The sequence below is a fragment of the Euprymna scolopes genome, chromosome 21 (assembly GCF_053919585.1).
Source record: "Euprymna scolopes isolate OS-2025 chromosome 21, ASM5391958v1, whole genome shotgun sequence".
NCBI lineage: Eukaryota > Metazoa > Mollusca > Cephalopoda > Sepiida > Sepiolidae > Euprymna > Euprymna scolopes.
In genome coordinates this window covers 37,522,787-37,537,233 of record NC_136502.1, presented here as the reverse complement: position 1 = coordinate 37,537,233, position 14,447 = coordinate 37,522,787, and the positions used below count along the sequence as shown (strand labels likewise).

Below are 14,447 nucleotides of genomic sequence, written 5' to 3'. Positions count from 1 at the left end.
ATATAATCATCTTAAAAATAGGAGGAATACGTAGATACCATTGTTTTCATGTGAAATTCAGTATTATGATTTCCGAAATTTCGTCCCAATAGTGTAGAAGCAACTATTATAATTATGGTGGTGGGACCACTGGCACTGCAGTCACTGCACCAGTGCACCATGGACCACCTGTACGAGAGTGCACACTCCCTAAAAATGCGTGTTTTACATCATTGTTTTTCAAGTTTTTTTGTTTTTTCTCGACGTTTATACATTACAGGCTAAAGTATCATATTAGCAGAAAAATTTGGAAAAAATATAAATGTAATCACTTTTAAGAAGGGGGTTCACTTTCTCGTTATAACGTTCTACTTCCTTGCTACCTGACTTAGTGACTAAGTACTGTCCATTTCTTTAACAACGTGTCACGTGATTAGAACCCCTTAAAAGTCATTAAATTTTTTTTCTGCTGATATGATATTCAAGTTTGTAATCTATGATAATCGTCGGAAAAAAAAAAAAAAAAAAAAAAAACTTGGAAAAAAATGGTAAATTTTCAGATTAGGTCCACCTCCACAATTTTCTTTTAAATGACAACTTTTAAAGGTTTTTGACTATGCTGAATACAAAAATCGCATTGTAATTTTGCAGAAAAAAAGTAGTTATCGAGATATAAAAGGTTGGGGTTTGTATTACTGTACACATAGATTCGAAAAAGTTGTCAAAAAAAAAACAAATATATAACAAATAAATGTTATCAAAGGCAAGATAAGTTACTTTTCTACCAAACTGGATATATTTTTCGTGTTTTTATTCAATGTAACATGTTTATTCAGCTCGAAAACCATACAGTGTTTACCGATGTATTGGAACATTCAAGATGGCGTCTTATTGTCTCTTTAACACGGTAAGTGTGGGATAAGATGTTATAAATAAAAAACCGGATAAAATACTGTTAAAAACTCGCTCAATATATGTTACCGTGACATAGGTTGACATATATTCGGCGGGTTTTTAATAGTATTTTGTATAGTATTTTTCGAGCTAAATAAATATGTTACATTGAATAAAAACACAAAAAATATATCCAGTTTGGCAGAAAAGTAACTTATCTTGCCTTTGATAACATTTATTTGTTATATATTTGTTTTTTGACAACTTTTTCGAATCTATGTGTACAGTAATACAAACCCAAAGGTTGTATTATGCATTGTATTCTTTTGTGGCCATCTTTTTTACGCGCGCCGCACGCCACAAACAAATCTACTCATCTATGACTGACTGCACTGCACGCGTGTAAAAAAGATGACCCCCAAAGAATACAATGCATAATACAACTTTTTATATCTCGACTAACTAATTATTTCTGCAAAATTTCAATGCGATTTTCGTATTCAGCATAGTCGAAAACCTATTAAAGGTGTCATTTAAAAGAAAATTGTGGAAATGGACCTAATCTAAAAAAAAAAAATACCAAAAAAGGTTCTTTCATTCGTCAGAAAATTGCCGTTTTTTTTGTTGTTTTTTTTTCTTTAATATATATATGTCCAAAATGAATTATTATGCTTGACAAGGAAAATACCTTTTTATCGACGACAAGTTAGCATATCCTGGCCAAAAATTGTTGACATAAAGTATGGGAAAACTTTTGGACGAGAAGAAGCTATACTCGAGTAAAATTAAAATGAAAGCTTCATTATTTAAATGTGTGACGAATAAAATAAAATATCCGATTTCATCCCAATAATTTTTTAAAAAAAAAACTGATGAAATAGAAATATCTACTTGCTCACGATCATCGTATATGAAATCGGAAACTTCGAATCAGTGTTAATTTAAAAACACACACTATATATTTTATGATTTTTATTCATTTATTTAATTTTTTTATAAGTAATAATTTGTTTTGTTTGACATTTCGGGACAAGATCACAATCTCAGATTGAATCTAGTATATGTTTTGATACTACACTTCTTTTCTGTCCTCGGTAAGTGGGGGAGAAATCCTTAATGACTGAGACAATTTTTATCTTTTGTCCCTATCCAGAGTGCCCCTTTTCAAGGAGTTGGATTTTCCCCAGATTAAAAACGCACCTTCTGCCTAACTCTGCCCTCGTGGGGAGGCAAGTAAGTAGGAATTATAAACAAAAAATTAAAAAAAAAAAAAGGTCATATATTTAAAAATTAAATTTTTTTTTAATATCTAGTAACAAAATAAAATATTAAAAAATATATTTAAAATCAAAAAAATAATAATTAACAGTTTTATTGTTATTTATTTGTTAATAAATAAATTGTCAGCTTATTTACAACAGAAAAAAATTCTAAAATATAAAATGTGATTTTATTTTATTATTAGTATTATTATTAGTAGTAGTAGTATTAGTAGTATTATCATTATCATTATTATTATTATTATTATCATCATTATTATTATTTGAGAGATAGGTAAATAAGTACTGGTACGTTTTAGATAAAAAAAAAAGGGTACTTAGTGCAGAATATGAATCGTGCTGAAATCAATACGTTTTATTTAGAGACCCATTTCTTAATATGAGAGGAAGGATTTTTTTTTTTTTTTTTTTTTAATCCTAATATACTTTCACAAAAGATACCGTAAAATGGAATTTAATTTAACTTGAAAATCCTGTCTAAAAGAAAAAAAATAGCAGGATCCCTATTAATTGAATATAAAACAAAGCTATTTCAAGTCCTTATCTTTAAGGATTTAATTGGAACACACCCACATAGATATATATGGTTTGTATACATTTTTTAAAAGACAAGATCAGGCCAGGGTTTCCCTACAAAAATCATACCGGTGTTTTATACTTCAACTAGCTGCATTTATCCCGTGTTGCTCGAGTGGAGAGAGCATGAAACGTTCAACAACCGAATTGAATAGTAAAAATAAATACATCAATAATTTTTTAAATATGTTTACTGTGTATGTGTGTTTATATAATATATAAACACACAGAAGGTATTTTTTTTACAACAGTACCCAGCGTAGTATAAACACCCCCCAACCTTCCCATGTTAAGAACGGCTTTCGGAAATAAACACCCCCAACCTCCCTATGTTAAGAACGGCTTTCGGGGTTGGGGTGTTTATTCCAAAAGCCGTTCTTAACATAAAGTGTTTACCGATGTATTAGAAAATTCAAAATAGCGCCAGACTCTCTCTCTCTCTCTCTCTTTAACACGGTAAGTTTGGGAAAAGGTGTTATAAATAATAAACTAGACAAAATACATTTAGAAACTCGCTCAATATATGTTACCATGACATAAGTTGACATATATTCGGTGTTTTTTTAATAGTATTTTGTCTAGTTTATTATTTATAACACCTTTTCCCAAACTTACCGTGTTAAAGAGAGAGACGGACGCCATTTTGAATTTTCCAATACATCGGTAAACACAGCATGTTTTTCGAGCTGAATAAACATGTTACATTGAATGAAAACACAAAAAATAGATCCAGTTTGGTAGAAAAGTAATTTATCTTGCCTTTGATAACATTTATTTGTTATATATTTGTTTTTTGACAACTGTTTCGAATCTATGTGTACAGTAATACAAACCCTTAACCTTTTCCTACAAGTTTAAATTCAGAAATTGTGAAAAAAAAAGGACTCGAGCGCCACCACCGAGAATCGAAACCAAAACGTTTAGCTTACAATTCACTTTTTCCGTTGACGTTAAGTCCTGAGCTATGTATGAAGACATGTTTGCTGCAAGGCTAAAAATTAAAACATTAAGCTATTACGTTACGCATGCATATGATTGCATATCTATAAGGCCGTCATTTGTCCATCACCTAACAAATTCCATTTTTTTTAATTTTCACACTTTTGCATCGATTTCCCCCGGCTAAAACCCAAATATAAAGTTTCGCATGGGTTCGAATTTAAGTTCATGTCTGTAGATTAAAAACTGACAGGAGTTTGATAGGCAACTTTTTTAAACAAATATATATACGCATACATAGAAAGAGATGTGTTTAGTAAAAATGCTGTAGCAGTCACAGATAACTATTTTCTCTGGTGAGTGTTTTATCACGCAAGTATAAATCATGTAGAATATCTTTATGAGTATAATAACACGTAATAGTTAACTAAAGATGATCATCCCATAAGAAAACCGAGGTGCTAGTGCACTTACTGATCCGCGCTATTTTTTAAATCGTATTTCCAAGTTTAATTAAAGTTTTATATGTGTTTTTATTGAACTGTAAGGTTAAAATATAGAATAGGTACAAAACACCCTTCCCTCCCCATGTTAAGAATGTTTTTTTTAAATAATAACGTTATTATTTCAGCACGGATCAACTGCACTTGTACCAAAACGGAAAAAAAAACTAACAGGGAATTAATTAAAATGAACAATTAAAAAAATATGCAAATTAGCTAGATCTTTTGCAGATGAATGCAATTTCACGACCCATATATAACAGCAAAGTTGTATTTTGAATATCAATACACACACACAAAAAAAAAAAAAAAAAAAAAAAAAACCTGATTATAGAGAGCAGGTTGGTTTGGGTTTGGTTTAATTTTGCTAAAATATTAATAGAAATTAAATCTTATACATTCTTATAAAACAACATATTATCACGTATTTATATTTTCAATATTTACTTCCACGGTGCTCAATACGTAAGTAAAGCTTAGTGGTGGTAATAATATGAAAATATACTTATGGCAAATAAGCTACACAGAAAAGTTTGCATTTAATTCGAGAGATAAATCATCAGTTGATATAGCATTTAGTCTGATGATTTCCTTCGTGAATGAAACAAGCATTTCTGTACATTTCTGTTCTTGACATTTTACTTCAACAGTGCTCAATACGTGAGTAGAGCTAGGTAGGTAGTAAGTTATGAAAATCTATTTCGTATTGAGCACTTTTGAATATATATATATATATATATATATATATATATATATATATATATATCCATTTATTTAGTGTTTCCTTTTCAGATTACATGTTTTTAACTCATTTCAAAGTGTTTTTTAACATATTTTATTAACTGTTTGCTCATATATATATATAATTATTTTAATTATTATAGTAAAACAATAATTATAATTATATATATATATATATATATATATATATATATATATATATATATATATATATATATATATATACACACACACACACACTGCTGTTATGTTAGCAATCATCGAACTTTCACTTTGAAAAGGTTGGTACGTTTGCCAGGAATTCAATGACGCATCTCTGTTTCTGACGCAAATCCATGACAGTGGTCGCTCTCTTTAGTCTTACACCGTCAATATCTACAACTGAGAGATGGAAATTTCAGGCCACGAATGCATAAGTTCAGTCATCATAACAATACAATTTGCAGTTTCCTCTGATCCATTCGTGCGGAATAAAAGATGGGAGTTATTAATTTCGGAAAGCAACTTGTGTGTGTGTGTGTGTGTGTGTGTGTGTGTATATATATATATATATATATATATATATATATATATATATATATATATATTAGCACACAGAAATCTGACTTTTCGACTGGTATAAGATTAGATCTAGTTTTCCGTTTTGTTTGTTTTGTTTTTTGTTGTTTTTTTTTCTCTTTTATTTTATTAAAATTAAAATCAAGTCAATTGAAACAGCGTTAGTTTAAGATAGATAACCTAATAACGGTCTTTATATTCCAACGCTAAGAGATTGTTCTAAAGTGGTTTCAAGTCTCTTAGTTTCTCCAACTTGAGGTCGTAATCAAAGAATGATTTTTCTTTTTTATTTATTTTTTTAGTGGGTGAAATAGATTAGTCTTTTTCTTTTTTCGTAGAGGAGGGGGGGGGCTGATTTTTATAAAATAAATCTTACCTTGTACATTTCGTTTATCCACTCGAATTATTGTCGGTCTTTTGGGAATTGCAGGAACGTTGGCGTTGCGGGTACTCGCAGAATTGAAATCATTAAATTCCGTATTATTGGCGGAGGTTGTCATCGTGTTGTTGATAATGTTGTCGTCGCAAGTAGAAGCAGACATTGCCGATCACCCATCAAGATAGATTTCACGGGAAACATTTAAAATTTAAACCGATAAAAAATACTTAATTTTAGATTTCTTGTTTTTTGTTGTTGTTGTTGTTTTTTTTTTTTTTAAATAATAAATAAAAATCTTTAGCAGTCTTTATTTACTTGTCTCCCCACAAGAGTAAAGTTAGACACAAAGTTCGGTTTTTGAATGTGGGTGGAATATATAACTCCCCTTAACAGGGACATTTATCTTTTTCTTTTTTTTACATTCGTATTACCACCGATATATAAATTATATATATCACATTCACACAATTGTGTTTGAGAAGAAGAGGAAGAAGTCAGCAGGAAAATAGAAAAAATACTACATCGTCATTACATGTGGGTATCCTGTTCGTTCTTTGTTGTGTTTACATATATCATAATCGCAGAGATGCGGGGGTTTTCTTTCTTTCCTCCTCTCTTTTATTTATTTACTTTTTTTTATTTCTTCTTTCTCTCTCCCTCTCCCTCTCTCTCTCTCCTACTTTCTATCACTGCCTCCTCCGCCACCGCCTTTATACTCCGAATTCCACTTCAAGTGGTTATTTTCGCGTCTAATAAACTACTTGTCGCCGAGGGTGAGGCCCGGGTGATTTTCTTCTTCTTTGTTTTTATTTTTAACATCTTCGACGCTCCTGAGGAAGTTAATTTGCAGAGCAGCTAAAAATGGAACACGAACACAAAACGAGAAGTTACGTTAAGAAGAAATAACAACAGACCGGTAACGGACGACGACGAGGGGAAAAAAACACTCACACACATACATACTTCCGGTCCGGTTTCGTTCAAAACCATAACCGATCATGTCGCTTTATTCAGGTTACAGAAAAAAGAAAAAATTACATCGCTCTTTCGCCATCCCCTGAGGCATAGTGAACTGTGGCTTAGGAGACAATTCCCTCAAACACTGCCACTTCCTCCTGGAGAGAGGATTTGTTTATCGACAGTCGTCTTTGATGCCTCACCAGGGTTTCCCGACAGGTCTGATGATCACTAAATCTTGCAATCATCCAGAGTACACCCCTTTTGGAAGGAAGCTGGATTCCCCCACTAAAAAAACTGATATCGCGTCTAACTTTGCAACAGTGAGATGAGAGGTAACCTATCCCATATAAGAGTATTCGGCAGATTACTGAAGTTTAGCGACGTTCAGCCTGGCCAGTAACAGTGTTGAATCGGGTCGGGTCGGGTCGGGTCGGGTCGGGGGGGGGGGCCAATCGACCGTACAACTATAAGATAGACACAAAGGCAAAAAGATAACGGGAATGGCAAATGAAGAATGACAAAAACTGGAATTCGTTTAAAGACGACAGATATCGTCTTTTATTTACCAAGCGAAAAATGAAAGTGATAAATTTGTAAGGTTTGGAGATCATGATTAGTCTCGGACTTTGGAACGGGGCAGCTGGACGTCAGTAGGGACTGGTACAGACAATGGCTACTAGAACAGGGCAGCTGGACGTCAAAGGCACTGGTACGGACAACCTGTGTGTCATGAGTAAGTTGCTGGAATCCATATTAAATAGAGAAGTAGTCAACCACCTCAGCAGAAATAAGCTACACAAAAAAGTTAGTGACATACAATAGGGTTTCCGTTCTGCTAGATCTACAGCAGATGTGCTAACGGTTAAATCTCATAGGATTAGTGAATCTCTTGACAAAGGCTTCCTCTCTAGGGTAATTGCTCTTGACATATCAAAAACCTTCGATAAAGTATGGCATAAGGGCCTACTTCACAAGATTTCCAGCTACGGTATAACTGGAAATGTTTCCTCGATCATTAAATCATTTCTCTCTCATAGACTCATAAGAGTAGTGATTGATGGGCAGAAATCAGAGGCCCACAGTATTAATTCTGGAGTCCCTCAGGGGTCCATCCTGGGCCCAACACTCTTCCTGATCTACATCAATGATCTCCCAAAACACATACTTAAATCATTCGTTGACATCTATGCTGATGACACAACCATCTATTGCAACACACCAACGGCTGTAAATGACAAAGTTCTCTCTCCTCTGATCTCGAGCATGTGGTAGTGGGGGAAGAGATGGCTGGTTACTTTTAATGCATCTAAAACCAAGCTCCTATCTTTACATTGCTCTGATCCCCATCTGGCATCAGTTGAAATGGATGGCTCTCGACTAGGGGAAGCTCCATGCTTTGAAAAGCTTCTGGGCTTGAACTTTACTCCTGATCTGAAATGGAACATGTACATCAAGTCTATTGCCAAGGTCGCTGGAAAAATGGTAGGATCTTCCTACCACTCCAGAAGATATTTCACTGCTGATGCAATTCTCTACTTATATAAAATCTAAGTACGTCCAAGGATGGAGTACTGTTGCCACATTTGGGCAGGAGCTGCTAAAAACACTCTATCCTGCCTTGACAGAGTACAAAATAGGCTTCGTGGCTTAGTGGGGATACCCTTTTCTCTTCCCTGCAACCTCTTTCCCACAGGAGAGATGTTGTGAGCCTGTCTTTGTTTTATCGTTACTTCCATGGCAGGTGCTCGTCTGAGCTCCAGTCCCTGGTACCCCCTCGCCGATCTTTCACGAAAAACATCCGTCTAGCTGAAACCACTGTCAAAAATTTTCCCCACTCTTTATCTGTGCCAAAACCAAAACGTAGATTCGATGAACAAAGCTTCTTTTTTAGAAGTGCATGCCTGTGGAACTCTTTTCCATTTTCCTGTTTCCCACCTGACTAGAACTTAGATGTCATTAAGTCCAACATAAACAAATTCCTGATGAACCACCCCCTTAAGTAGACACTTTATCAAATCTCAATATTAACGTACTGTACACGCAATAACCCTTATCCTGAGTGGCTTCCAGGCCTTGATAAGTGGTGACCACCTTGTAAAAAAAAAAAATTAAAAAAACAGACGACAGTGGGTACTAGAACAGGGCAGCTGGACGTCAGTCACATGGTTGACTCTGCCGAAACACCAGCACTGTGTTTTTGCTTGAATCGAAAGCGGTGTTCTGATACACATCGCAACAAGGCTCTTTCCCCGGATAATTGATCATTACCAATTACAAAAGAAACAATGTCAAAGGTACCTTCAGATGCTGGTGACGTTTGGAAAATACCAGGTGCTGTATGTACTCCCCACTTATCTCAACATTGTTTCCTGTTGTTCTGGACTTCTCCTTGCTACTAAAATCAACTCAGGAGAAGTGTGGTTAGTAATTATGCAACCCTTGCTTCACAATTACATGAGCAGCCACCCTCACAGAGTGTATCTATTGTCTCTGGAGACTAAATGGAAACTATGATTTAAGTGTTTGAGCGGAGAGATTTTAGTGGAGCAATGGTTGCACAATCACTAACCTGTATCTCTCCTGGACCGGTCTTGCTTGAATTTAGTGACAAAGGGAAGTCCAGAATAACTGGAAATAATGCTGGGATAAGCAGAGTAAGACTTCCCTTTTCTTTCTCCTAGACTAGTTGCACAGGCAAGGCTAGAGAATCTAGTCTACCCTACTATTCCATCCATAGCTGGTGGAAGGATGTATGGATTCTTACTTTTCCGAAAGTGATACTGTGGTTCAGACAGGTATGAAATGTGGTACTCTATGTTGCCATTATGAACTATTAAAATACAAGATGTATCTACCCAGCATTGCCCAGGATTGTTTTTTTTTTTTTGTCAGAAGGGGTATCATGCTGTTTTTTTTTTGTTTTTTTTTTTTTTTTCATTTCTTTTTGCAAAATTGATTTTATTTATCATATTACAGTTAAATTTGATTCTTACAATATCATTTGGTCATTAAATTATTAGTTGAACCAAATTGTTATAAAACTAGAATTAATTTGGTTAAGATAATGGTTAATATGTGATCTACAGTGTTTTTTAGAATCAAGATTAGGTCACTAGTTAGGATTAAGTTTAGTTGGTTAGGGTTAGTTAGGAACTCTAAAAAGTCAGCAGATTACATATCAGAAGAGAACCGTTTGATCTTTATAAAATGATTGGATGCAAATAGTTTCTAAAATTTTTACTCTTAATACATTAGAGTTTGCTAAGAATTTTGAAGTCAAATTATGTTTTTCTATTCGACTAGCTAACAGTTAAAAATTGTCATAATCCTTCAAAATTTGAAAGGGATTATTTAAGCTTAATTCCTTTCAAATTTTGAAGGATTAAGATATAATTCTTAACTATTAATCTTTTATGATCTGGTTGAACTAATCCATTCAGGCATAAATAAATGAATATAACTACATAAATAAAGTGGGAATTGATTCAAACACGCCTTGTACATATTAGTTCAGTATCTGAGTAGATGCCAGACACCTTCAGATTGCAACTGTTTCTTGCTTACATTCAGTATGCTGCTATCTGTCTCAGAGAGTGGAGGATTTCGTTTGTCATAAACACGCTTTTTCAAGCACTATGGATAATAATCAAATTAAGTTCATGAAATGCAAAAATTCTCAGTGATAGTTTAATTATTGAACTTCATAATTTTTTCCAGTTTGAAGAAAATTATTGTATCATTACCCTTTAAACTAAATAAGATTAACAACAAATATTGTTTTTAATGATGTACATCATAATTCACGTCATAAAACATTAACAAAAGATTAAAATAGATGATTTGTCTACGTAGAAACAGAAATGCATCCAGTGGATTAAATTTCATAATCAAATTATTCATTTTTTTTTTTTAAACGGGATGTTTTAACATTTATTTTTATTTTTATGCTATTGTAATTTGAATTTCAATAAATAATTGATGAATAGTAATAACGTGAGTGACATTGAGACGAGAAACACACAAATAACAAACACACGTTTAATGATTTTATTGGTAAAGATTTAGTGAGTAATCACAGCAAATCTCCAACTCTGCGCAGAATTTTTATGTTCAGCCCCCCCCCAATCCACAGAGATTAGACCATTCCTGTTATAACCTGGTCCCTGTTGATTGCAGTGTAATGTGGGTTCTGTGCAGTTCTGGGAGGTCCACCTTCCCAGGCTTTGCCTTCTCTTTTTTTGAACGTGTTAGTTTATTGCTAGTAGCCTGAGGCACATTCACCAGGGAGTGCCGACAGGGCTGCTCAGGCACTTTTTGCAAGTCAGAGTGCCCTTCCTTGGAGGCGCTGACTTCTCAATCCCCCTTTCCGACCCTGATGTCACAGTTCTTGTAGTAGGAGAGAACTAAATACCCAATCACTTTGGGATTGTGACTTGATAAAACTATTGGTCCCTATTATGTCACTGGATTGGCATCAAGAAGGATATACAACCTAGAAATTTTTTTACTTCAAGTAATGAAATTTTTCGAACTTGATGTTGTGCAATTTGAATGTTAGAAACTTGCAAGAAAGATCAGGGGATTGTTGAGTTTCTGAAAAGAAAACATATTTACTCAGGGTGTGTCCAAGAAACACAACAGAAAAGAAAATCTGTCAGAATGATTATGGAAAGGAATGCAAAATATATTGTTTTGGATTGGAAATGACAAGGAAACAGGTGGTATTATAATCCAACCATTTACCGGAGAGGATGACATGGTGTGCCCATGTCATGGAGGTGTTTTTGGAGTGGCTGTTATGTCCTGACATGGCAACCACCTCTCTGATTCATAAACAATAATCCATAAATGATAGGCACTTCCTTTTTAGATCAAGAGGTTGATATAACGTTTGCTATGTATGCTTGATGGTTCTTGCCTTTGAGTTCTCGGTGTCATTAATTCTCTCCTGAGAATTAATTATCCGGGCAGGGATCTTTGTTGCTAAAAATGTAACACAAACAAATCTTTTTATGAAAATAGAAATTTATTTTGATATTGAAGGAGCATTTTAACAACTTGAAACATTAGGCTGGTACGACCTGTACGTCGCTAATAAAGATTGGGTCTGAAATTTTTGCGGACGACTTGAACAAAGTTCAAGTTTCAATTAAATAATAAATCTTCTCAAGAGAGAAAAAAAAGAGAGAGAGAATACTTATTTTGTTATTAAATTTCACCAGATTGTTCAGAAGTTTAATCTTATAAGAAGCCAGTGTCAGTTAACAATCTTACCTTTTTCACCCGGCTGCCTTTGCTTTTTGCCAACAAACCGTCATTTCCAAGTAAATCTACTCTGATTAATAACATGCTCTGAAGTCGACATATTTTAAATCATACTCCTCTCCAGCAGAGTACACGAGGAAGGTCAGATATAGCCATGACTAAAGATACATTACCTGAAAGTACTTCATTCCAACTCCTCAGCTTAAAATTCATGGGGAACATGAGTTTGAACAGATACATTGAGGGCACTGCCAAAGCTGCTGTAAAGAATGTGGGCTTTCTATTGTGCCAGAAAGTTAGTTAGGCCAGAAAGTATCCTGTACATCTACAAGGCCACTATTTGCCCATGTATCGGAGTAGTGTTGTCACATTTAGATTAGTGCATCTGCTACTAGTCTCTCACTCTTGGACAGGGATCAAAAGAGAGTCGCCAACCTAATAGGTCCTACACTGTCAGCTAAGCTTCAACCACTGTCCCATCAGCGAAATGTTGCATTCCTCTGCCTGTTTTACAAGTATTTTAATGATAGGTGCTCCAACAAACTACAAGCCCTTGTATTCCCTCGACATAAATATCCCTGACAAACCTAACAAACAGCAAAATCCCACCCCTACACAGCAGAAATCCCCAGAGGTAAGAAAGCCTTCTACTCTAATAGTTTCTTCCCTAGAACTGCTTGACTTTGGAACTCCCTCTGGAGTTCCTGCTTCCCTGACATGCAGAAGTTCAAATGAAATGTAAACAGATTTTGAATTCGCAAGTTTTACTGTCCAACTCCCTACATAGCATCCCTGCAAATTATGTTCCAGATAGTAGCCTCTACATCAAAGTAGCCCTGTGCCTTGTTTGAAGCGAAAATACAATAAAAACAAAAATAAATTAAAAAATAAGGTTTTTAGAACTAGAAAGCTCTAGTTCCCCCCAAACAGGTTCTTTATCATTATGCCACAGTGTTAGTATTTTTATTGCAAAGAAATGGGGGAGGGGGATAAAGTGATGATTGTTAACGGTGTAAGTGATCCAATCATACTGTTGAGGTTGAGGATTAGTGAGAAAATTTTAACAGTCAACGTTTGCTTATGCACCACAATGTGGTTTGAGTGACAATGCGAAAGATGGGTTTTACGACAGTATTGTTACAGTCACTATTAAAGTTGGACAGAAGAAAATACTTGGTATAGCAGAAGACTTGAATAGTTATAGTGGAAAGATCTCTAGTATACATTTTAGGGTGTTGTTCATGAAAGAAAATGGACACGGTGATATAGAAGAAAAAAGAATCTTAGGATTTTTTTTTGCCATGAATGTGTTGATTGCAAATACCGTTCACAGGAAAAGGGAAAGCCATCTCGTTATCTCCGAATCAGAAACAGTAAAGATTCAAGTCGATTATTTGTTGGTAAGAAAAAAGGATGGAAAGCTTTTGCGTTAAGTGAAAGTAACAGCTGTATCATTTGAATTTTTCAGATTTGCGTCTGGAGTCTGGAGTGTCATTTTCAAGTTTCGGTTGATATAATCTTCAACCTTCTTCAGGTGTATTTTGTCAAACTTGGGAATATGCACGAAATTTTGAATGAAATCTTTTATTTAATCCACGAGGGTAGCTTGCTCTTGTTCCATCAACCAATTTTTTTCTAAGTACTCTAACTACTGCGCCATGGGTCCTAGTATGAATTTTAAACTTTAAACCTATTTTATTTCGAGGTGTATATATCACTAATCACTACTACATATTATTCATATATACATATATATAAATACCTGTTCACATATACTTTTTTCATGATAAAGCTAGAACCCAGAATTAGATGGAATCGAGCAATTGCATCGACAACAGACAATGCCGGACCCAAAGTGGGTTTCGATGTACTGCATCTCATCAGTGACGTGCTCCGACATAGGCACGAACCCAGCTCATCGCACGCATGAAGTGTGCAATACTGACGATCTAACCGTATGGGCCACGGCACAATCTATTGGTTATGCCTCGATCTTAATTTTTATATTTTTTTATCTAGTTCTACATTCTATGTGACAAGCCACGCGTCCTATACAAGTATTGCATACTTCATGTGTGTGACAACCTGGATTCACAACTATGTCAGAGCACATCACCGATGGGATGCAGTACATCGAAACCCACTTTGGGTCTGGCGTTGTCTGTTGTCGATGCAATTGCTCGATTCCATCTAATTCTGGGTTCTAGCTTTATCATGAAAAAAGTATATGTGAACAGGTATTTATATATATATCTATCTATAATCTCCTCTTAATGTCTAATATATATATATTACTATATATCTATTTTTTTTATTAGTATCTCAATATTATCATGTATATTATCTATTATTTATGATTAACAGTTCCCATAT

At 34.5% G+C, this 14,447-nt stretch overlaps 1 protein-coding gene across 9 annotated transcripts in view; it reads right to left on the bottom strand.

The window, feature by feature from the left end:
- The window catches only part of LOC145242123 (uncharacterized), a 178,044-nt gene extending 171,251 nt beyond the window's left edge, over positions 1-6,793 (bottom strand). For 8 of the 9 annotated variants that reach the window (XM_080105039.1, XM_080105040.1, XM_080105044.1 and 5 more), the window contains exon 1: positions 5,847-6,793. In XM_080105039.1, coding sequence (XP_079961165.1) covers positions 5,847-6,012 — 166 coding nt within the window. In that variant the 5' untranslated portion in view covers positions 6,013-6,793. The remainder of the gene's footprint in view (positions 1-5,846) is intronic. The other variant, XM_080105043.1, reaches the window with a different exon arrangement.
- Positions 6,794-14,447: the final 7,654 nt, after the last annotated feature.